Source organism: Aspergillus sydowii (genome assembly GCF_001890705.1).
Source record: "Aspergillus sydowii CBS 593.65 unplaced genomic scaffold ASPSYscaffold_1, whole genome shotgun sequence".
In the NCBI taxonomy this organism is placed as follows: domain Eukaryota; kingdom Fungi; phylum Ascomycota; class Eurotiomycetes; order Eurotiales; family Aspergillaceae; genus Aspergillus; species Aspergillus sydowii.
Genome location: NW_024467859.1, coordinates 3,519,632 through 3,542,930, shown reverse-complemented (window position 1 = coordinate 3,542,930; position 23,299 = coordinate 3,519,632). Strand labels below are relative to the sequence as shown.

The 23,299-nt window shown below is 51.5% G+C and overlaps 8 protein-coding genes across 8 annotated transcripts; 4 read left to right on the top strand and 4 right to left on the bottom strand.

Annotated features, from left to right (window-relative positions):
• Positions 1-1,334: 1,334 nt before the first annotated feature.
• ASPSYDRAFT_141655 (sugar porter family MFS transporter) lies at positions 1,335-3,031 on the bottom strand (the record flags this gene model as incomplete). The annotated part of the gene is made up of 2 exons (XM_040841171.1): positions 1,335-2,652; positions 2,730-3,031. 2 exons carry the CDS (start codon positions 3,029-3,031, stop codon positions 1,335-1,337), a joined length of 1,620 nt encoding a protein of 539 aa, XP_040708413.1.
• Positions 3,032-4,304: 1,273 nt separating this feature from the next.
• Positions 4,305-6,491, bottom strand: ASPSYDRAFT_125009 (uncharacterized protein; the record flags this gene model as incomplete). Its single annotated transcript, XM_040840447.1, has 2 exons — positions 4,305-5,559; positions 5,629-6,491. Coding segments are annotated over 2 exons (2,118 nt in total), but the record flags the coding sequence as incomplete, so codon positions are not given.
• A 972-nt stretch (positions 6,492-7,463) lies between these two features.
• Positions 7,464-8,342, top strand: ASPSYDRAFT_26595 (uncharacterized protein; the record flags this gene model as incomplete). Its single annotated transcript, XM_040844296.1, has 2 exons — positions 7,464-7,970; positions 8,058-8,342. The coding sequence occupies 2 exons, from the start codon at positions 7,464-7,466 to the stop codon at positions 8,340-8,342; spliced, it is 792 nt and encodes a 263-aa protein (XP_040708411.1).
• Positions 8,343-8,537: 195 nt separating this feature from the next.
• Positions 8,538-9,691, bottom strand: ASPSYDRAFT_54077 (FAD-dependent oxidoreductase; the record flags this gene model as incomplete). Its single annotated transcript, XM_040848791.1, has 3 exons — positions 8,538-8,823; positions 8,871-9,268; positions 9,317-9,691. The coding sequence occupies 3 exons, from the start codon at positions 9,689-9,691 to the stop codon at positions 8,538-8,540; spliced, it is 1,059 nt and encodes a 352-aa protein (XP_040708410.1).
• Positions 9,692-10,543: 852 nt separating this feature from the next.
• On the top strand, positions 10,544-13,883 carry optF (small oligopeptide transporter, OPT family). Its single transcript, XM_040845101.1, has 6 exons — positions 10,544-10,686; positions 10,845-11,045; positions 11,152-12,479; positions 12,540-12,754; positions 12,836-13,105; positions 13,190-13,883. The coding sequence occupies exons 1-6, from the start codon at positions 10,642-10,644 to the stop codon at positions 13,381-13,383; spliced, it is 2,253 nt and encodes a 750-aa protein (XP_040708409.1). The 5' UTR covers positions 10,544-10,641; the 3' UTR covers positions 13,384-13,883.
• ASPSYDRAFT_54075 (putative C6 transcription factor) lies at positions 13,594-15,736 on the bottom strand (the record flags this gene model as incomplete). Its single annotated transcript, XM_040848790.1, has 2 exons — positions 13,594-14,354; positions 14,407-15,736. The coding sequence occupies 2 exons, from the start codon at positions 15,734-15,736 to the stop codon at positions 13,594-13,596; spliced, it is 2,091 nt and encodes a 696-aa protein (XP_040708408.1).
• A 1,920-nt stretch (positions 15,737-17,656) lies between these two features.
• ASPSYDRAFT_141469 (uncharacterized protein) lies at positions 17,657-19,594 on the top strand (the record flags this gene model as incomplete). The annotated part of the gene is made up of 6 exons (XM_040841147.1): positions 17,657-17,888; positions 17,953-18,341; positions 18,393-19,083; positions 19,131-19,240; positions 19,287-19,386; positions 19,434-19,594. 6 exons carry the CDS (start codon positions 17,657-17,659, stop codon positions 19,592-19,594), a joined length of 1,683 nt encoding a protein of 560 aa, XP_040708407.1.
• Positions 19,595-20,620: 1,026 nt separating this feature from the next.
• On the top strand, positions 20,621-23,283 carry ASPSYDRAFT_39330 (ankyrin repeat domain-containing protein). Its single transcript, XM_040845877.1, has 2 exons — positions 20,621-21,414; positions 21,468-23,283. Exons 1-2 carry the CDS (start codon positions 20,849-20,851, stop codon positions 22,828-22,830), a joined length of 1,929 nt encoding a protein of 642 aa, XP_040708406.1. The 5' UTR covers positions 20,621-20,848; the 3' UTR covers positions 22,831-23,283.
• The last annotated feature ends 16 nt before the right edge of the window (positions 23,284-23,299 follow it).

The window sequence follows — 23,299 nt, the reverse complement described above, 5'->3', positions numbered from 1 at the left end:
AAGGCCTCCCTTGTCTTGTCTCAACCTTCGCCGTGGAACCGCCTGCAATTCCTCACCCATAATTTCGAACTGTCATCTATCTGGTCTGACCGCTTCTCCTCTGTATAGAATATAGTGGACTTAAAAAAGCCCTCCCAATATTGGTGTTTTGCAGCTGTCCGGGGTCATATCTTAGAGGCATGCATGGCTCATATCATTATTGCAAGGTCACTCGACCTCAACTAACGAACATCAAATCGCACACAGATGCCATCCATTACTTCCATTCAGTATCCAGAGTATTGAAAACACTACCTACCCTAAGCGGTCCCACGTCACAGCCGGAATTCAACAAGTCCTACCCGAGCATCGAAAAGTATACATGCAAAATCTTCGCGCGGTACTACAAAAGACTGGAAACCATCAAACACTCGATGTTATTCCTTACTGCCATACCCTAATTACAACAAAGAAACTATGGGGCCTACGATTTATCCAAAAGCTGCTCATCGCGATCTTGTTAATACCTGTTGATAGCTACATAGGGCTGCGGTGGATCACGACTAACTGCAGATCGAGAATGTGGATATCAACCCCACGAACACCGATTACCAGACCCGCAAAGACCAGATGCCGAACACGGTAAATCCCAGACATATGTTTGGTGAGCTCTTATTTACGTACGCACATACACCTGAAGTGAATTACGTGAGCGAGATATTCAGGAAGCGACTGCCTGCTTCGGACTCCCTACATATCAACCTACAACCGGCCGCCGCATATTTGACTTGATGCACAATTTCCGGAGAAAAGAAAACGACCATGGTTCGAAAAGTGAAACCAGGTCATACTATTCTCGAAGAGGGCGGGTTGCCTTCCATGCATCCATCATACATAGATCCAGAAATGATGACAGGCACATTCCCGACGAATTCTCGTGCGCTGTGTGACGGCAGTCTCTGACCGTACCTCACAACATGGAGGCCCTGATCCCGTGGATACCTCAATAGCTGTTGGGGGATTTAGGGCTTCCATTGGGTTATGGTGTAGCGCACCCCAAAGAGGCCAATCGGATTTTTGGCAGGGTGTGCTTATCTTAACGAAATGTTACGAAAAGGAAAGAAGAGATACAAAACGAAGGTAATAGAGTAGCGAAGTAGTTATCATTACATCTTTCAACCTGATTATAACGTTAATCCGCGGGTCTTCTTAAGAATCGTCTTGGGAGGCCGTAGCCTCCGAAATAACCAAAATATATATCACGAGAAAACGTGGAAACGCAGAAGAGGGCACCGAAAAGCAAAATATCTTGTGTTTCCAAAACATCAAGCCTCCAATAGAATAAGACTTGCATTCTACTGGGGAGACAGCGTGGTTGGGGCTTCGTAGTGCGCAGTGGACTCAACTCTCTTCTCCTCATCCCCGTCGTATCCAGTCTGCTCGAGCATGGCAGCACGGCTGCGCTCGTTCTTGGTTTTCCAAGCAGGAACACCAATGTAAGGGATCCCGTTAGGGTTTGTGAAAATGCCCTCTACATCTTCAAGCGTCTTTCCGGCAGTCTCAGGGAACATGAAAAAGACGTGCAGGAACATAGATGTGCAAAAGACACCGAAAATAATATAAACTCTCCACTGGACATTGACAAATGCTGGAGGGACGAAGTAACTGAGGGCAAAGTTGAAGGCCCAGTTGGAAGAGGTACAGAGCGCATTGGCCTTGCCACGCACGCGAAGCGGGAAGAGCTCAGGAGGGTACACCCAGGAGACAGGGCCCCAAGTGATGGCATAGGAAGCGACGAAGAGGTAAGTGCAGGCAATGACAGCCTTGGATGGTGGGCCACGGATGATCCAGGATTGAGCCTCAATACCATCCAGACCACCCGGCGGTGCTGCATGGCCATAGTTGGCCATGAGGCCGGCGTTGGCGAATAGGAAAGCGAGCATGCCGAGAGCGCCAATCATTAAAGTGGGTCTGCGACCCCACTTGTCGACCCAAATGATTGCGGGGATTGTCATGACCACATTGATGATATACTGAATGCTGGACGATACCAGCAGATTATCGCCCTCCAGACCGGCCATTGCAAAGCAGTAGACAATGTAATACATCATGACGTTCATGCCAGTTAGCTGCGACCAGATTTGAGTAAAAATACCGATGTGAGTGCGGTTAATCATGCTGGGTTTCATGAGTTCGAGGTAGGAGACGTCCGCGTTCTGGCGCTCAAACTCGCACATTCCCTTGATTTCCTCGTACTCACGCAGTACAAATGGTGAATTCGGGTCACCCTTGCCATGTACAAGTGTCAAGACAGCGAGACAGTCCTCCCATCGGTCCTTGCGGGCCAACCAACGGGGTGATTCGGGCAGGAAGATCATTCCGATGAATAGCAGTATGGCGGGGATCATTTGTAGACCCCAAGGAATGCGGAATGCAGCAGCTCCATTGATGTAGCTGGTTCCGTATGAGATGTAGAACATGATCAAGATACCCCAGGTGATGGCCCACTGCTGGAGACCGACTAAACGACCGCGCTTGGTGGGAGGAGCCAACTCGGTGATGTACACGGGGACCTGTGCAGAACAGATACCAACGCTAAACCCGTTGATGATACGACCAACGACAAGCATGGGGATGTTCTGGGAAGCGCAAACGATGATAGAACCGATGCACCTAGTTGAAGTTAGACAACCCATGGAAAGCGATTAACTCGGGTCCATATACCCCGAGATCCTTGGGTAGTCACTAACCAGATAACAGATCCAATCATGATGGAAGTCCGACGACCGAATATATCAGAAAGGAAACCCGAAACCAAAGCTCCAAGCCAGGAACCACCAGGCATAGCAGCGGTAATACCGCCCTGGACATCGGCGGAGGGCCCATTGCACTTTTGCAGGCCATCCTCATCGAACTCAATGGGCCCTTGGTGGAAGTAACATAAGTAGGCTCTTGAGCTGATGATGGCGGACATAGACGAGATATCAAAACCGAAGAGACCACCGCCAATGACGGCGATGGCCGCGATGAAGTAGATGTTGCCAATAGCCATGGCGAGGCAATAGGAGAATGACAACCGGGGAAGCAAAATGGGGAAGAGAAAAAAGCAGAAGAAAAAGAAAAAGCAGCCTCAACTTCCGCAGGGGGAAGGCCTAATTAAATAGGACGCCGAGACGGACAACTGAAGCCCTAGGGAAAAGAGAGGGAAAGAGTGGGCCAGAGATGCAACCCCAGAGCCCCCCGAATCTCAAACAGATGACAGGCGAAAACTCTGTCCTCGCTCTAAACTTGCCCCGACCCCAGTTAGGTTGTCAATAAAAAATTATCGGTTGCGGCGTGGTCAATGCGGACATGGCACTGAATGGCCGAAAGCAGTGGCATGGCGGCCCACCAGCTGCACAACATGCTTGGGAGTAAGCGAGGTGCATACACAGGATTGAGGATACAAATCCAACCGTGCGGCATCCCAACTTCCGAGTTCTGACTCGTGAGACCTGAGACTCCAAATCCCAAAGCCAAACGGAGAATCGGCGAATCTCCAGGTTTCGGATATTGGCGTCCCAGGGTTGGCGGGCTCAGGAGATGCGGGACTCCGTGGGGATCGAATGCAACCCAGCTCGGAGTGGCCACAACGCCGTGGGAAACCATTGGCCGATGCCGAAAAAATGACGGGAATTTCTCGGTTGATTTGACGGGGATTCCCTGGAAGGGCAGATTGTGTGATGCAGGCCGAGGCGACACCAAGTGCCCACTGCCTCCCAAGTCCCAACGCCGGATTCGCGCTGCCAGAGGGATCGGCAGTCCTGTGCACACTGCACACACCACTGCCTGTTTGCTCATGTTCTCGACTCTGGCATCTGGAATGCCTACTCTGGCCCTATCCCGAGTATAGAATCCTTACTATCGGCCTCAACTCGTCACCAGAATGTCGCATTTCCACTGTCCTCGGCTTCGGGACGGCATGCGAGCGCCAAGGAGAGAGAAGCCGTGGTTTGATCCTTTGGCGAGATTGAATTCCCGGGCCCCTTTTAACCGACCAGTGACCAGCGAGTCAGGGCCCGTGACCGCAGCCACTCCCGTCAGTGTCCTGTGCCTCCAGTTTAGCGCGACGGGGGCTTTTGCTTGACCCTGCTTGTCTTGTATGGTTTTGGATTTGGTTTCTTGGATTGTTTTTTGGATTTCATGTTCATCTCATCATTAACATTACAAGGCTACGGTATGATATAGGTGCGGTCGGGTATAAACAAAAGAACAAAAATCTGGAGAAGCGTGGTCGGAAATCTCCGTCTCCAGGTGGGTAACAAATTAACAAGTCAGACTCAGACCACGAGCTCCCATTCTGCAATGTACGCCCACGCCATCCCCACCTTCCCAACCTGTCGCTGGTACTCCTCCACCGTCACCCCACGAGCGTCCTCTCGCTGCCCCAGTTTAGTGAGCACCGCCAGCTGCACCTTTTGGCCCGGCGCCCCCAAAGCCCTTGCATCTGCCACGTCTACATACCACACATCCCCGCCCCCGTCTGATCCTGACGGTCGCCAATGTGCGAACGGGAGGCGTTCGTCCTTTCGCCCATCCACCCCGTGAATCATCAGCAAGAATAATCCGGGCTTCGCACGACTGTGCCTTTGCAGCGACCAGTGCTCGCAAAACAGGTTAAACTGGAACCGCAGCGGCCCAGTCTGGCGGATCGAGATCTTCTGGCTGGCCGGCCGGAACGACCGCTCGCCAATACTGTGCTTCTTCGCGTCGCTAAAAGTCCTCGGTTGCTCCGCGCAGAGTGGTGAATTCGGGTCTCCCAGGATATATTCTTCCCAGCTGATTTCGCGCCGGCCATCATCGCGGTAAAGATGGGCCTTGTCTTGAGGGAAATGTTTAAGGCCGAACTCATCGTTTGTCATGGTGAACATGCTCGGGTTGAAACTGCGCACGTACGGCATGTTCGGCCCCGTTGTGTGGCCCGCACCCCAGCACGGGTCTATCAGTTTCCAGTGTCCATTGTCGATTCGCACAACGTTCCAGGCGTGTCCCGAGGGTGAGAAGGGCGGCAGAGGGGCACCAGGTGCTGGAGATTCATACCCGGCACCTTTGCCATGTCCAGAGACCACCCTGGCCTCCAATCCTGCTTCCTTTGCGAGCGCGGCAAACAGACCAGCGTAGCCCTCGCATACAGCCAGTCCAGACGCAAGGGTACTGCTAGGTGTAGACGGTTTTACGCAGTTGTTGTAAAAAGACACTGTATCGTAGTCTATATTATGGTGTAGCCATGTAAAGATGGCCCGTGCCTTGTCGGTAGCAGAGAGGAATGGCGCCGTGAGCTCCCTAGCAAGCCACCCAATGTCCTGAGTGGGGAGTGTCTGTCTCGGATACCGCGCAGCATGCGTGTCCGGCGCTGTGAAGTCACGGCATATCATGCATGCTGCCGCGACTATTGCAGCAGGAGGAGGCGCGCCGTTGGTTACTGCGCCATTAGATGCCGCAACCCGCGGCTTGGTCGCCATTATCGCAGAGAGATCTGGACGGGAGCCCACTGGTACTGGCGGTGGTGTACCCGCCGATCCGGCATCTTGAGCCGGAGAGCTCGTTCCATTAATATCCTGTACCTTTTTGCTGAGGCCTCCGAATCCCGATCCCCGAATCTTATCCAACGCATTACCGGACGGGAGAGGCGGCGGGAGCCGCTTTGGCTGTGGCGGCGGATTTGTATCCTCACAAGCCAGCGGGCCAGGCGACTTATCGCGCGTATTTCTCCGAGGGAGCTGTGGTGGTTGCCGCGACTGCGACGACGTGATACTACTTTCCGTCGAGACCGTCGAGGCACTCTGATTCGAAGACCGACGGGCAGGGAGACTCGGTCGCGGCGGTGGTACTGGTAATCGTCCGTTACTACTCGCCACGGTCTTAGGCTTTGGTCGCGACACCGTTGACGAGACCGCCGGCTGGGTATTCTGTCGCTTCGGAGGCAACGGGGGCAGTTCTGTTGCACCCCATGGCGGCGCCTTCACCACCGATCCGGGCGTTGTAGGCTTCGAGCTCGGTCTCCCCGTCGTAGTGGTGGACGCCGATAGCGCACTCGTAGATGTATTAGTCGACCGCGATGCATCAGACGCAACAGAATCAACAGAGGGCCGCCGCGGTGGCAGCGACGGTGCAGCAAGTTGTTGGCTCGAGCTTTTGCGAGCCGGTAACGGTGGGGGTCTTTTTGGCTGCTGCCTGGCAGCCCCCGTCGTGACATCGCTCGGAGTTACACCAGCGTGTGAAATCCTCGGAACAGGTGGCGGCGGCTCCTTGCTATACGGCGGAGGCTGGATTGGAACAGTGCTGTTATTATTATTGTTGTTGTTGTTATTATTGCTACCGTTCGACTGCGATGAGGCAGAACGGAGAGCGAAAGCGGTTGGCTGACTTCCGAGCGACGGCGATCCCGTGCCTTCAGAACCTTGTCCAGTCTGTGCCTGTTTCAGGGCCCGGATGCGGTCCTGGATGGACAGGACCTGGGGTTCTTCCGACATGCTGCCACCTCGACGATAAGGATGATTGAAGGATCCGTCGGGCAGAGAAGGTTTGCGGAAACGGAATCAGGAGACTCGCGCGCAAGGGCGGCGTGGCAGCGTCAAATATTTGGCCTGGGCTGGACTGGCCTGGTGAGGCTCAAGCCGGAATGGGGCGCTTGGCGGGATGAGGGACTACGACGCTATTCTTAACGAGGGGTAGCAGGGCCGTAAAGAGAGAGAGAAACAAAAAAAAAAAAAAAGAGAGAGTAAATATAAGGAGAGGGAAGGGAAAGAATATAAGAAAAATGCTTCATGCACGATTTAGCCCCATGAAACGACAGTGCCCCTCTGGGGTCGAAACAAGGCTGTGACGGGCTCAGCCTTGATTCTGAATGGAAAATTAGATCACATCGCCGCCAACTTCCTTCGTGCCTGAGGTGTTGATCCTGTGATCCCTCACATACCTGCTTTTAGGGAAGGCGGTGGTTTGTGACTTCCATGTCCCTGGTCTGTAGGTGCGCCTCGGTGGGCTTGTACAACGTCCCTGTTTCATACTTAGAGTGAATTTGTTTGTTAGATCCTTATTATTAGCTAAACTGGACATTTGACCTTACGATGATGACAATGGTGGTTGTTGGTTGCTTGAAAATTACCCGTAGTAGCTATGTATATATTCACTGTGGGACTAATTCGCCCTGAATCTGACGTATTCTCAACCCAATGACAGATCGATCTAACCAGTGTTCAGCAGAAGTCTGGTAGACGGTTCCTAGAGGGACAAATACCGTGTAGTTCGAAGCAGCATGTGAATACCTATGGAAACGGGTGATGATTGGATAGGCTAAGTATAGATCATAATGACGCTATTCAGCAGCTCATGTGCAGCTGTCTTCGCGCCCACTTCAACATTACCAGACGAACTCGGATGCCTTTTTATTTCTAAATATGCCAAACAATCTATTTGAGGCCACTACAAAATAATAAGTTAAGATGCCGCCGAAACGCAGAACGAGAGCCCCTAAATCAGCATCCCAGAAACCAAACTCCCCCTCATCCCCGGACCAAAAACCCACTTCCCGATACCACGATGATAACCTAGATCACGACAACATCAAAGTTTCAAATCAGCCTGCAGATCTGCCTACAGAGCCATTGACACCAGAGGAAACCCAAATGCCCGAGCCACCACCCGAGACAGACGAGGAAATGCCCGAAGAAACGGAGCATACCATTGGCGAGACGGGACCAGCAGAGAAGCACGGGTATGCTGGCGGATATAACGCAATGAAGTCGTACAAGGGGCAATATTACTCTGGCATGGCAGTTGGGGGCTCGCACACTTGGAACTATGACCCGGGTGTTTGGAAGGAGACGAAAGAAGAGCCGGATTTGTGGAGAATCGATTATAGGACTAACAAGAGACGCGCCAGGAATGCGCCAAAGGGGAGTGGAGCGCCTGTGGGAACAGAGTATCATTGGCTTATTGTTGGGCATCAGGTATGCGTCTTCCCGCTGGCTTTGCCGCCTCGTGTTCATAGTATTGCGGGTATATCTTGAGTGGCATTGTTTCTCACAGCCATTTAGCATGTTAAGAAAATAGATGCCAACACATATGAGACTGCTCTTGAGGGGTCAAAATATAAGTTGGCGTATAAGTCTGCCGATTCGAACTCTTGGTCTGTTCCCACCATCAAGAAACAGCGGGAGCGAGAAGTTGAGCTACTTGAAGATGCCAAGTTGCGTGTTCAGGGCCTGCCGCCTGTTTCTGAGAAGGTTAAAGTCGAGAAACAAGAAAAAGGCCAGAGAAAGTTAGACACAATGTTTGGTCCAGGAAATATGACAGGGACGAAGAGAAAAGCTGAGGAATGAATCATTCTCAATGTCATGGCGTCGTAAGTCATAATACTTGTTTGATCAAATAGGGTTTGCGTTTCAGCCTTAGCGCCGGGGAGCACACGCAGCTGCTGAGGATGGATGGGCACAAGAGGAATTTCGGATAAACGAATGTAAAAGGTAGTCGACTAGCACAGGATGTGATGTCGTAGTGCGGACAATGGCAAGTTATCAAAGGATGACATGCTCTCTTTCTGCATTTTCAACCATTCTCACTAGAGCATCAGCAATCCCGTACGAGAAAGCATACCCTCCACCCCCAAATCCATAAGCTGATAAGATAACGCGGGTTCCAACTTTTTCGGAGTCGAGCCTGAAACCTCCTTCTCGAGAAGGACGGATGCCGACAATGTAACTGAGGGACTCCTCGGGAGGATTTGCGGGAACAATCTCAGGGGCAAGATGATGCGCACGGGAGATTTCATCCCGGGCAATTTCCATGTCTACTTCGGGTGACCTGTTGCGGTAAGCACTTGTGCAAGGTATGTGCAATTGGCAACTTACAAATTCCCCCTTTGTTTGACCCCTCCTAAGATCACGCCTTGGGATAATGGACGTGGAATGATGTATGTGTACTGCTTTCCGTTACGGAAGTATAACGTATGACAGTTGTTCGTACGATAGAACACATTTTGACCACGCTCGGCGAAGCATTTATCATCCTGGACATCACGAAGCGTCTTGCTGCCGATACCGCTAGCATTGATGAAAATTCTCGACTCGGGGAACAGCGTGTAAAGCTCCTCTAACGATTCAACTCGCTTTCGAACGAACTGTCCTCCAAGGGATATAATCTTCTCTCGAAGATGTGGCATGTGTCTGGTTGGATCTGTAACCACGGTTTCGTATGCCCACCCGCAGTTGAAATTCGAAGGAAGTTCACCTGGAATCAAGTCGCGAAACTGTGGCTGTGATTAGAGAAGTATAGTACAAAGTCGAGAGGTTCTTACCTTGGGAAGTACAGTCCTACCCCAGGCCGAAGAGTTCTCGGACGGAGGTTGTTCCAGGTATTCTCTGGAATCAACAATGGAAACGCCAGAACCAGGCTCGTCTCGCGCCATCTTCAATAGATGCCGGTAGCAGACGGCTTGGAGATAGCGTTGCTCGGGACTAATCCCACCTGCTGCATGCCATGCAGCTCCGGCCCAGGCGGAAGCGTAGAATATGCTCTGGTCTCCCGGTAGGTATTCTGCTACTAGGATAACAGAAAAGCCATCGAGAAGAAGCTGCCTAGCGGCCGCACATCCTATAATCCCTGCGCCGAGGATAATGATCGGACGCTGCGGAAACGGGGTGGTGCTGGAAGGATGACCACACTCCCCCATTTTAGTTAATGCAGACTGTTATGCGGAGTAGCGTATCTGGGCGGTGCAATTTCACTATAGACACCTGGGAGAGAGGGGAAATCTGTCGGTGATAGATGCACGTCGAGGCTCCGGAGATGAAATATAAGAGAGCTCGGTAAAAAGGTAGAAGGCATCTACCGAATATTGAAACTCGGGAGGGGAAGCACCAACAGGAATTCAGTGGCACATCTCTGGTTCCCCATCTTTGTTGTCACTTGCCTATTGTGAATGCGCGCCGTGGGGATTATCGCTGAGGACAGTCGGCTGTATCCGCTGGGCCAGAGCTTAGGACACCGACGTCTCGCATCCGACGCCGGACGCAGTTACAGCATTTGTCGGAGCAAGGACCCGCTTACAGTCCACAGAGCGGGAGGGACATGTGGATGAGTGGCGCAAGGAGGTTGTTGGTGTTTGGTTTGTCACTTACTGAAAGCAGCAGATTGCGGGCGGATCGCGCCGACAGGGAGTGCAAATTCGCCTGCAAGTCATGCACACTATTGCCGTGCTAAGATTGCGGTCCACGAGGCCTGTGATGCGATGATCCGGGTCAGACATCGTATAGATGCAAGATGCATTTTTGTCCCCAAACCAATGGCTTCAACTGCATTATACTGTACAAACCAGTCTCCCCGGAAGAAGATGCTGCGTCAGAAAAGGTGGGGGCAGAAAAGGCTCAGCCTCAGGCATGATTTCATTTCTTTTTCCGCAGCTTCTTTTCTCCGCTTCTCCTGAGTCCCGATCCCAACACAAACTGCACCCCAGCTCTTGCGCCTTTCGTTTGGCTTTTCTGATGTTTCCCGGTTGATTTTGGTGATCAATGATCAACCAACTGGGGCCGACGGTCTACCACTCGGACGCCGCCCCCAGTGCCCTCGATCCCGCCTTTCCGCCGTTGGGCGTCACAAGCCGGGCCTGGCTTTTCATGGAGGATGCGGGAAACCGAAAAGAATCCCCTTCACAGGGGCTCAATAAAGGTGGGTTATGCTGATCCCGCGGCTTGTATTGGCTGTCTCGCTTTCTTTGTCCAATATTGCCAACTGTTGTTTCACGGTATTACTATATTGAGTAATATCTGATCGGTCCCAACCCGCTCTTCGTTCGCCGAGTGCTAATCCAGACACCCCGTGTTTAGGAGTCGACATTAAACAACCTCGAAGATCATGACACAACTCACTGTGGCGTGCTCGACGACCGTGAAGCGGAGAAAGTCCTTCCCTACGACGCGGACGACTCGCCTTTTCCGGAGGTGCGAGCAGTCGTCCCACCGGTGGACAACGTCGAGTTGCCTATAGATACCATTCGAATGTGGACTATTGGCATTCTCTTCACGATTGTATGAATCCATAATCCATATGAGTTTATTCCCCAGGCCCCAATCCTAGTCGGTCTGGGCCCCGACCGGCTCCACTTTGCAAACACTGACTCGAGTATGACTATAGATTGGGAGTGGGCTGAATCAATTCTTTAGCTTGCGACAGCCTAGTGTAAAAATCAGTGCGCTGGTCGCACAGCTGATAGCATTCCCGATTGGGTGTGCATGGGCACGGTGGATGCCATTGGGTTGGCTGAACCCGGACCGCCACTTCAACATTAAAGAACATGCCTTGATCACAATCATGGCAAATGTCTCATTCGGGTCGGCTTCTGCCACTCAGGTTATTGAGGCAATGGTCAAATTCTATAAGATGCCGTCCGAAGGCGGGTTTCAAGTCCTCTTGTGCATTACTACGCAGTTATTTGGGTTCGGCGTCGCTGGGATGGTTTCACGCTGGCTCGTCGAACCTGCAACTATGATATGGCCGCAGGTCCTGTCGAACGCAGCTCTTCTCACCACTCTCCATTCTAAAGCCAACAGGGTCGCTGATGGCTGGGCTGTCACGCGGGTCAGGTTCTTTCTCTTCGTTTTCGTTGGTGGCGCAATCTGGTATTTCGCTCCAGGATACCTCTTCACTGGCTTGAGTTTCTTCAGCTTTATATGTTGGGCTGCTCCGACCAATGTAGTGGTCAATCAGCTCTTTGGGCAGAAGTCCGGACTTGGGATGTCTCTGCTCACTTTCGATTGGTCTCAAATCGTTTTCGCAAATGATAGCCCTCTCCTAGTCCCATTCTGGGCAGGCTTGAATGTCATGGGCTCCTTTATGCTATTCTTTTGGATTCTTGTTCCCATAATCTATTACACAAACACGTGGTATGCTGCGTATTTGCCGCTTCTGGATTCCAATACTTTCGACAACACCGGCCGCCCCTATGATATACATCGGGTAATGAATAAGAACGGTACAGTCGACGTCGATGCTTATCGAAACTATTCTCCGATGTTCATACCAGCTGGATATGCCGTGACATATGGTGTAGCATTCGCTAATTTAACGGGCATCTTCGTGCACACCGCTCTATACCACGGAAAAGAACTGGCCCAGCAATGGAGTGGCCGCCATGAGAAAGACGTTCATTCTCGACTCATGGAATCTTATGCCCCAGTTCCGTGGTGGTGGTTTGGGGCAGTGAGCCTATTGATGTTCATATTAAGCATCGTCACCAATGAGGTGTGGCACACGGCGCTCCCAGCGTGGGCAGTAGTGCTAGCCTTTGTGCTGCCGATCATTTATTTCATCCCTGTGGGGATTGTCAAAGCCCTAACTAATATCACGAGCAATCAACTCAACTTGATTACCGAATTCATCGGTGGTTATGCGTTCCTTGGAAAACCCGTTGCCAACATGGTTTTCAAGTTTTATGGATACGTGACCGTCTCACAGGGACTAGAGTAAGTGGTAGTCCTATTACCACTCCAACAGGCAACCTCGCTGACTCGATGACACTGCAGATTCGTAGCTGACATGAAATTCGCGCACTACCTTCACATTGCGCCGCGCACACTTTTCTTTGCGCAAGGTCTAGCAACCCTAATCGGCGCAGTCGTGCAATGCGGCGTAACTGTCTTCATGATCACTCGTTTGGACGGCATCTGCACGCCCGATGCCGACGGCGATTTCATCTGTCCCCACGGTTTAGTTACCTACTCTTCCTCCATTATCTGGGGTAAGCAGCTTATCTTTTTCCACCTCCCTTGTTCCCGCCACAATTTCATAGGAATAAACTAACCACCCCCTCACAATCTAGGCGCCCTCGGCCCGGGCCGCAACTTTACCCCAGGCCAAATATACGGAAACCTGCTTTGGTTCTTCCTTGCCGGCCCCGTTATAGTCCTGATAACATACCTTCTCGGCCGCCGCTGGAAAGCAATGAACTACGTCTCGTGGCCCGTCGCATTCAGCGCCATGAGCCTTGTCCCGCCGGCCACGGGCATCAACTTCTCCTCGTGGTGGGTTGTCAATGTTATCTTCAATGGTCTCATTAAACGGCGGAAGCCGGCTTGGTGGTCGAAGTATAGTGAGTCCCCTTCCGCTTTGTTTTTGGTGGAGACTCCGCCCTGTTCCACCTATAGATGGGCATGCGTTGGCTAACAAGAAGTAGACTACGTCCTCAGCGCAGCATTAGATTCAGGCGTCGCGGTATCGACCGTCGTTATATTCTTCTGCATTATGCTACCAGCCGGCCCACTGAAATGGTGGGGAAATGAAGTTTTCATGAAGACGGCCGATGGACGAGGGACACCCTGGAAGGATCTTCCTCCACAGGGGTGGTTTGGGCCTAGTAGTTGGGAGTGAGATACCTGACTAGGTACATTCGATACATAGACCAGCCTTGCCAAGGGCTGCCATTTCTTGTAGATATCTACATTTATCTAGATCATGTAATATAGACACCTAATAAATAATGCATATATCATATCATAACGCTTTCAGTCTGCAATGCTAGAAATATGATTCCATGTACAAACCATAAAATAAATAAACACAGTGGTAAAATCAACAGCCCTACAAGGTATAATACGTCGCCATCTCCTCTTGGAACCAATCATACGAGTAAAACAATTGCTCCGCCATCTGCGGATCCATCACGGGCATATTCCCTGATGCATCGACCAACAAGACGTCATCGAGAACGGGCGCAAGGGGAACAGGCGGGGCCATGAAGACCTGGTTGGGCCCTGTCTGCGGTGGAGGTATCGAAGGTGCCATGGCCTGCTGCTGCTGCTGTTGGTAGGCCAAGTGGCTGAATATTGTAGTACTCTGGGTCCGGAATGTCTCTGCCAACTTATCCACCCCGGCTCTTCGTTTTCCGAATTCTTCTAGAATAACAACGGCAGCTTGGATTGCTCGCCGCATCATTTGCTCATCCGGCTCCCATACGGGGCCATGGCCCTCGTTTACCGAATGGAAATTTCTGTTCAAGCACCATAGGATCGTAATTCCAGCGAAGTAAAGTTGGCTCAGTGTAAGCCATATCCATTTGAGCTTCCCGATCGAGTAGCTATCCCAGTAGGAACGGATTACTGCGATACTAGCATTGCCGCAGCTAATTATGCTGTTTTGATCGGGGGTTGGATTCCGAGGGCTGGGTCGGTAAAGGAGGAGAAGGGTTGTTGCGTGGAGATAGTCGAAGTAGCTGGTTGAGTAAAGAAGGGCTGGTGGGTATATAGGGCTACTGGAGCGCCAATCGTCGAGTTCCTGCCGAAAGTGGCGAAGACTTAGGGATATTTCGGTGGAAGATAGAGGTGGCTGGTTAATGCTGTATACTGTAGGTCATTAACTGAGCTGTGTCATGTCAAATAGAGGAACACCACTTACGGTAACGGTATATTCGAGAGAAAATGCGCCGGAGCTTAACGACTTGGATAGGAATAGTCATGGAACTAGCTCCAGGCGTTTCAGTGCCGTCATCATTCAGTTCCCGGGGAAGGGAAACCGTGATGTCTTCGTCGGCGATTCCGAGCGGTCTGCCTAGCGTGCTGGCAATAAGCCTGTCAAGGTTGTACAGACTCCAAAAGGCTCGCTTGGCCATCTCATCGTCAAGCAGATTGGTGGGCTGTCTTGCCTTGTGCAGACCTAGGCTGGTTGAAAGGCGCAGAGCAGTGCCCAGGACGTGCCAGATGCTGGGACCCGTGGTCGCGAAAAGCGTGTAAAGAGCGAGACTCAGCAGTGCGCGGAGGGCAGCGACGTCCTCATTATGTAGCGCAATTGGAAGAGTTTCGTTACTCGCACGATAAAATTCCATTGCCCTGGCTTCTGCATCTTCTGCGGATCCGATAAGCAGGGCAATGCCGATGGTGATGTGATAGCTGCAATGCACCTCAGGAGTCGGCGCTTCGCCAGCATAGATTCTTCGGAGATTGTCAAAGAACTCGACACGGTAAAGGAACGGATATTGGTATCCCATGCTCTCGAAGTACTGGCCTGCCACTCGCTCGGCTTCCTCCAATGTGGCGAGTCGGATAACGCGCGGCGCGGATGAAGAAATTGTCGGACGAGCGACGGACGGGCGACGATGCTCAAGTTTGTCGCGAAATATCTCGCCGACATTTGGAAGTTCTGTTCCCACTGCGGACGGGCTTGCTGAGGCTGGGCTTGCGCTCGAGTCGACCCCCGTGGTCGACCCTCCAACTGTGGAAGCGGCGTGCGGGCTACTGGGGTCAACCTTAATCAAAATTGCCGGCAGCTGATGCCACGAGTTCGGGTCTCCTTCATCCTCCAGCCCGCTGCCCGTGGGCCGGTCAGCGACAGCGACGCCGGTCTTGCGACGGATAATTTCCTCCAGCCATTGCACCCGATCCTGCAGTTTTTCAAGCTGGTCGCGGGGGACGGATGCGTTGGTGATTTGCGAGCCCGGCGGGGCGATAGTGCAGCGAACGCCGGCCCGAGTGCAGGCGGAGCAATTGGGATAGCGGAAGTCACACTTCTTCTTTCGCTTGCGACAGAAGTCGCATGCAGTTGAGACACGTTTCGGGCGGGATGCAGCACGGTAAGGCAGGGTGGGAGTGGACGCGGAGGGAGCGGAGGTCGGAGACGGCAAGGAGGGCGAGATGGCAGAGGACGGAGGGAGGGGGTGCTGCTGCGCCGGCAGGGGTTCGAGACGGAATCGGCCCAGTTGATGTCGGAAGTCAGGGTCGCGGTTGCTCATTGTAGAGAAAAATAGACCTCTGGAGGCGGCTCGAACCGCTGGCCATCCTGGTCGAGGAGTCGGGAAGGTCGGGGGGGTTCTTGAGGCAAAGGGGAGAATTCTTTATGCCGGCCGACTCCTCCACACTGCAGCCGATCAGTGGGCCGCTGCGCCCTCACAATGGACCCGGATGGTTTACGAAATTCGCCTTCAACTGTCAAGTCTCGAATAAGCTCTAGTCTAGCTGTCGCATGGTCATTAATTGGTGGCAGATGTTTCAGCTCGCCATCCATGTCTGTGCCGTTGTCTGGGCCGCTGCCTGGAACGCAGCTCTCAATCACCATCAAGGTGGCTATGTAATTTCCGGACGTTCCGAGGACAAAGTCAAACTTACGGAAACGCATTCATTTTGACTATTGTAGAGACAAATGATCTCATCTTTGGGTTGAAGCGAGCTGTGACATTTGATACTTCGAGACCTGCCGTGGTATAACTGCGGAATCGGCGTTGGCCAGCGCTGGATGATGAGCGGCAGATTGGACGCAGCATGCTCGACAGAGTACTTTGAATGACTCTGATTGTCTGACTAGCCGATCTCGCTTGCTGCGGTAAGTGTCGGTGCTTTGTCAATGCGCTTCTTCGCGTGCCCTCCTGTGTTTATGGACCCGTCAAGGATAGAACAGGCAAGGTAGAATAAATCCCCTGGGAAGAATCGCAGGCCTGGAAACTGATGCCCGAGCCAGCTCTACTGTGTACACTACTTCGTAGTGACGATGCATTGAAGGTGGTCCTTTGGGTACAAGTTCTGGAAATGGTCTCCGACTGTATCGTATGATAGGATACCCCGCGGTCGCTCGGAATTCGAATGCCTCAATTTCCAGTCAAGTCAATATTCTTTCGCTCTTATTTTCTCCGACCCTCTCACTTGTACTCTGTATTTCTTGAAAGTGTCAATCCCATGCCTTCAACTCGCATTTGGATCTCATGTTGATCTCGGAAATACCCCTCAAAACGCATCCCGCTGGACCTTCAAACGGACGAATAAAGATCCCATATACGCCCAATTGCCAGTCGGAAAAAAAGACGAAACATTGCGAAAGCCTGGAAAATGTGATCACACAACAGTGTCTAACGTCGGGAGGCAAATGGACGAATCGTTGACACTCCTGAAAGGGTTAATGATGAAGGGAGCGGTAAAAGACCACGGCCGTCTCTTTGCCCAGTTTATGAGAACAGGTCAGAATACTATTGGATTCGGATTTGAAACATGTCCACGGCGCATGAGGGGTTGTCCGACATGACATGCTTGTTCAGGGCTGTCGTGTGTGTGATGGGAGCAGCTCTGATCGACAAGGTTGGACGCTCAGTGACTATCCCAGCACTAACATTATATATCCTTCTATCCCGTGTCATTGTTTTAATGGGCCTGGAAGCGTCAGTCCTGGTGGTCTCCTGTATCTACAGTGTAGGACCAACTCCAAGTTCTGGAGACTGCAATGGCTGAGAGGTGCACACGTTTCCAACCAATCAACAACTAGGAGCCCATCGGACGTTCTGAGTAAAATCTGGGCACGATCAGCGGCAAAAAAGCCCAGCTCAGCTGTGTGGTGTGTTTGGCAGCGATGGCGATGGGGGATCTCGTGGTTGGCGTTCGGAGACAGTCCGACCCGTGAGGGCACCAATCACACCCGCAAACGCCCGCTGATTCAGCAAACCGGGGGATTGCGGGGAGGCTTCCATTTCGAGACAAGTCGCAGAATTGTGAATCCCTTCGCCTTTCGCTCTCGCTTACTCGTCGCCCGGTCATTTTCTCTGTCTTTGTTCCATCGTCTACTGCTCGGACTGCAGTACTTCCTCGATGGGTATCTTGAGTCCGCCGATGTAGATCGCCATCTTCAATTTCTCCCTTTAGCGCGCTGGACGCACAGCTCTATCCTTGCAATGCGAATAGGTAGGGGATGTGAGCGTTGTCGTCTTCGCCATATAAAATGTACTATTGCCGAAGGGGCTTCGTCATGCAATGAATGCTCTCGTCTCTCGCGGGCGTGTCATCTTGACCCTCCGTTCCGCTTCAAGACTGTCCGCCATGTGTATCAGAAGAGCCAGGGAACAGCATCCAAATTCGAGCTGGAGTGGGATGCCTGCCAACCCTGGGTGAAGGTTCCTCAATCTTGTAAGCCTATTTTGGAGCCTAAAATGCGCTGCTTTTGATAAAATCTGATCAATTCGTGTTTTAGTGATGTTCATTGAAGAATGCGCCGAAGACCCCGACTCCGACGGCACTTCTGATCCTTTGAGGGACAATCAACCTCGCTCTAATGTGTTGCCAGCGGTGCCACAACCGCAAGTCCCGAGCACACCCAGTCCGCGCGAGGATATCACCCGGCCCAGTAACCAATTAGTCGCTCAATTGGCGGGCTCTAGTCCAGACGAGCGGCGAACAATATCCTCTATCAGCATCTCGCCCAATCCTGCGAGTGGTCCGTCTCCGTTGCCGTCTGTCAGCACATGGGCGGACATTTCACCTTCCTTAAGCTCTCTTAGTCCACGTCAAAACTCTACCGCGCCAATGACGACGCGCGAAGCCTTCCTTCTCCGTTCCTTCATCCAAACTCTTTCTCCTAGGGTACGTTTTTTATGATGTTTGTTAAGTTAGCTAGAGATACTGACCTATCAGTTCGATGTTTGTGATCAGAACTCCAATTTCTCGACTGAAGTTCCTCGGAGAGCGCTCCAGGTTCCAATGGTCCTGAAAGCCGTCTTATGTTTATCTGCGCGGCATTCTGCGGTCATATCTGGGTCCAGTGAGTGGGAAGCCTCAGAGTACCACAGTCAGTGCATTGAGTTGCTCCTACACGCACTTGGTAAAGCTGAGGAATCCTACGATGATAATTTATTAATCACAGTGGTAATCCTACGCATGTATGAAGAACTGGAGGTGACCACGGATGAAAAGTGTCATTGGCTTGGATCTACCCGGCTTCTAAACACAATGTCAAAATCAGCTTCATCTGGTGGATTAGCGGAGGCTGTCAGCTGGCAGTTCCTGCGGCAGGCTATCTACGCCTGCCTCGTTGAATACCAACCCATGCAACTTGACTTGGAGAATTATGAACATTCGTCCGTCTTTCGGCGGAGGGACGATGCAGCCTATTCGAATAGGATCATCTTTTTATGTGCAAGAATAATCCAACTCCGCTCGGCGCCAACGTATAGCTTTGAAGAGAACGACTGGAACTATTTATCCGAGTGTGTTGAGCAGTGGCATCGGGAAAAGCCCATCAGCTGGCAGCCCTTGAAATACCAGGAGGCCAATTCTGCGGAAAGTAGGCCTTTCCCAGAGTTGTGGTTGGTGTCTCCGCCAGCAGGTATGGTTCTTTTACCTCCCCGAGTCGAATGAAACTGACCATCTAAGTCGTCGGTCTACAATACTACCATACCTCTCGCATTCTCCTAGCAACTTCTAACGCGCACCATTCAATCGTCAGCGACTATGAACGCGCTAAATTGCGGCGCATAGAAGAGGTTTGTATACCTATGATATGCGCATGACTCACGCTGACCGTCAAAGCAAACAATCGCATACCACCTCATAAACGTGATTGGGCTGTCAAGATCCAACGAAACGGTCGTGAACGCATACTTCATGGGCTGCCATCTACTTCATCGATGTATGTTTTCCACTCACATAGCAAACGCCGACACTAACCACGTCAAGATGGATTCTGCCTTCGCCATCCAGTCGAGCACCAGGGATCATTTGAATTCCTAGACTTTGTGGAGAAGAAAGTAGGATGGCCGACGGCCAGGATCGTTCGCCAGTTGGAGGCCGAGTGGAGCGAGCTTCATGCCCTCGATGCTTGGAGCCCGCGTTATTGAGATGGCATCTCCGTTTCATATCCGTGTTCAATATTCCTGAAATGTCTTATAGATTTATATATACCCTTGGTCATGATTACCATGTCCTTTATGCGATATGCACAATAACTTAGACCTATACGTTGATAATATGACGAATGCTACCAGCCCTCCAGCTATACCTACTGATGCTCGGCCCTTCTATCCCCGTTATACCCGACATGGGCCCGGAGCAGTATCAGCGCGTGACCCTTCTGACTCCCAGCCCTTTTTCGGTCACCGTTCCAGTCTAGGGTGCACTTGCCATTCTCGGCAATCCAGGATTCTTTTCATGAGTTCATACAGCGGTGGGTATTTCTTGAAATGGCTGCCTACACTCGTTCCACGCCTTGTCCAAGGTAGCCCAGCATCCTCACAATTGCATATATTCGTATAGGTACATAATATTCCAAGGACAGGAGCGACATTAGTCCAAAATGAGCTTTGGATATGGAGCAGGGGACTTCCTCTCCGTCCTCCTCTTCGCAAACGAAATCCGAAGGCGTTTTGTCTACGCACCAACCCATTTCAAGAACACAACTGAACGGTAGCGCATCTCTTCGAGTGGTAGTGCTGATATTTCTTTTGTGATAGTATCAAGTCCCTATCCAACGTCTTGCGTGATATCGAAGACATCGACCCGGAAAATACACTGAGCAAATCCCAGAGACAGCAACTCGAGGATATATCACGATCATGCTGTGGGGTTCTTCAGGAGCTGGATCATGTGCTTGCAAGGTACCGGAATCTTGAAATGGAGTCGACAGATGCAAAAGCTACCCGCAATCCACGCCATTTCTCGAGACGTGCGTGGCAGCGGTTGAAGTGGGATCCTAAGGAGATAGAGACCTTTGAGCAGCGGATTCAGGGGCAGGTGGCTGTTTTTAATCTATTTATGAGTCGACTTAACATGTGCGCCTTGCGATTGTGACTTTGTTGGGTATGTGTATGTGCTGATATTCGTGAAGACAGATTAACCTCGCGGTCTGTGAGACGACGACTCGGTCGAGGGATGAGATTGCTGCGATTAAACATTTCTATAGCGACGATGAGTTTGATAAATTCCTTGACTGGTTGAGTCCGGTTAATTATGCAACTCAGCAGAATGACTTCCTTAATCAACAGCAGCCAGGGAGCGGCCAGTGGTTGCTTGGAGCAAGCCAGTTTCGGGGTTGGTTTGAGGGAAACAATCAGACATTGTTTTGTCCAGGGATACCGGGTTCTGGGAAAACAATAATGGTGTCTATGATCATTGACTATCTAGAACGGGCGTTCAATCACGGTGGAAATACCGGTATCGCGTATCTTTACTGCAGTTTTCGGCGGCGGCCTTCGCAAACCTTCCGAGATCTCCTTGCAAGCGTGGTGAGACAGCTGGTCCAGCGAAGCTTGGAAATTCCGGACTCTGTGAGGACAGCATATTCCCAGTCACGGAATAAGAAAATACAACCAAGCGTGGGTGAGCTTTTGCAGTTTCTGCAGGTATTTTCGGCTCAATTCTCTCGAGTCTTCATTGTGGTGGATGCTCTTGATGAATGCGAAAGCACTGCCCGTGAATCTTTCATTGCAGCAATCTACGATCTGCAGAACCAGCATAATGTCAACTTTCTGGCCACCTCCAGGTATATTCCAGACACAATTGCCGCGTTTGAGGCTTGCCCTACACTAGAGATCCGCGCGACCATGGAAGATGTGTGGCGGTATTTGCGCAGTCAACTCTCCAGACTCCCATCGTTCGTCTCGCGGAACAAGGAACTTCAATGCGAGATTATCGCCGAGGTATCCAAAGCAGTGGGTGGAATGTAAGTGGATTCTGTCACAGAATATCGTGAAAACTAACAATCGGATGCTGCAGGTTTTTGCTCGCCAAGTTGCATTTAGATTCCTTGGTTGGAAAGCGGTCCCAAAAAGCAGTTCAAATGGCCCTGAAAAGCCTTCCCAGTGGATCTAATGCATACGACTCTGCATACAGCACTGCCATGGAACGGATCGAGGGGCAGGTCTCTGACCAGAGAGATATGGCGAAGCAGGTATTGTCGTGGATCACTTGTGCCGGCCCATTGACTACAAGGGAACTACAGCATGCCCTGGCCGTAGAGACCAGACAGCCCTACCTTGACGAGCCAAATATCTCGGATGTGGAAGACATAGTTTCAGTGTGCGCTGGCCTGGTAATTGTCGACGAACAGAGCAATATTATTCGGCTGGTTCACTACACCGCGCAGGAATATTTTGAACGGACCTGGACCTCATGGTTTCCGTGCGCTCAACATAATATTGCTGTTACTTGCATAACATACCTGTCGTACGATTCCTTCAAGGATTACTCCTCGCATTCCATCCACGAAGCCGTCGCTCTCGACAAGTACCCCCTTTATCGCTACGCAGCTCAGAATTGGGGTCGTCATGGACAAATTGACCGTCAAGACCTAGATATCGTGCTGGACTTCCTAGAAAATAAGCAAAAGGCAACTTGCGCCGCCCAGGTGCTTCTAGAGGACAAGCCTTGGCCAGTTCCAGAAGAGATCGATGGTATACATCTTGCGTCGTACTTTGGGCTAGACGATACCGTATACCACCTGGTTGCGAGAGGCTGCGATATAAATTCGCCAGACTCCTTGGGGAAGAGCCCTCTTTCGTGGGCAGCTTGCGAAGGACACGTTAGTCTGGTCAAGCTTCTTTTGGAACTGGGGGCTTCTCGAGACTCGATGGACACCAATTGGCACACACCCTTATCGTGGGCGGCAAAGACCGGACACCACGATGTTGTCGAGCTCCTTGTTAATCTCGGCGCGGATAAACAGTCCAGAGATAAATATGGGCAGTCCCCACTATCGCTCGCCGCTAGATATGGACAGCGGGCTGTAGTCGAGTGCCTTCTCAAGGCCGGCGCAGACATCGACAGCAGAGACAACAACGGGCAAACCCCATTGTTATGGGCAGCTAACCAAGATCACCCGGATATCGTGAAGCTTCTACTGGAGAGTGGGGATGAGTCGGAAAACAACCCAGTGCTCTCCTGGTCCGCAACAACGGTGAACAAGAAAGACCTCGACACGGTCAAGTTCGAAGGCTGCGAAAAATATGATCCTCCCACGTCCAACCGAGATAGAGCTGGGGATGGGTGCCTGATTTCCAAGAATGGATATTTGATCGTACCACTGCCAGAAGAAAGCACGGACGAGGCTGCCGTCGATTGGACGGGTCAAACAAAATGACAGGCGACCAACGTTTAGGTAACAAGATTAATACCAAGACCAGGAGTGATGGAATTTTGGTGCCTGAATTTGGCGAGGGGGTTGATAACTTGGTACGGCTTCGAGCGGATGTTGGAGTCAGGGTCTGGATATAAATAGATCAAATCGAGTAAGGACGAGTCCGGTTGGGCTTGACCAAACCCTCGTGGACCTGTATTTCGAGATTGTTCGCGCGCCTGGGAAGCTCTGTGGTGAGGTGTGGAGAGGAAACTGCGATACGGTGGGTCGGTGAGGCAGTGCAGACTCCAGTCCGTGTGCATCGCTCGATCTTCCATCACAATAACATCGCAGATTGGCCGACGCAGTAGCAATCAGGTAACAAGAACATCTTCCGAATGGCTCGTCAACTGCACTACGAGACCTCGCACTTCTGAGCGTGCAAGGAAGCCCATACTAGTATGGTGTAGAACCCACAAGGGGAAATGAAAAC

Bases quoted from the DNA above. Each gene is read 5' to 3' on its own strand.
- optF (XM_040845101.1), top strand. From the start codon at position 10,642: ATGCGGGAAACCGAAAAGAATCCCCTTCACAGGGGCTCAATAAAG. The intron at 11,046-11,151 runs GTATGAATCCAT...GTATGACTATAG, and splicing joins TTGGCATTCTCTTCACGATT to ATTGGGAGTGGGCTGAATCA. The intron at 12,755-12,835 runs GTAAGCAGCTTA...CTCACAATCTAG, and splicing joins CTCTTCCTCCATTATCTGGG to GCGCCCTCGGCCCGGGCCGC.
- ASPSYDRAFT_39330 (XM_040845877.1), top strand. From the start codon at position 20,849: ATGGTGTCTATGATCATTGACTATCTAGAACGGGCGTTCAATCACGGT. The intron at 21,415-21,467 runs GTAAGTGGATTC...CGGATGCTGCAG, and splicing joins TCCAAAGCAGTGGGTGGAAT to GTTTTTGCTCGCCAAGTTGC.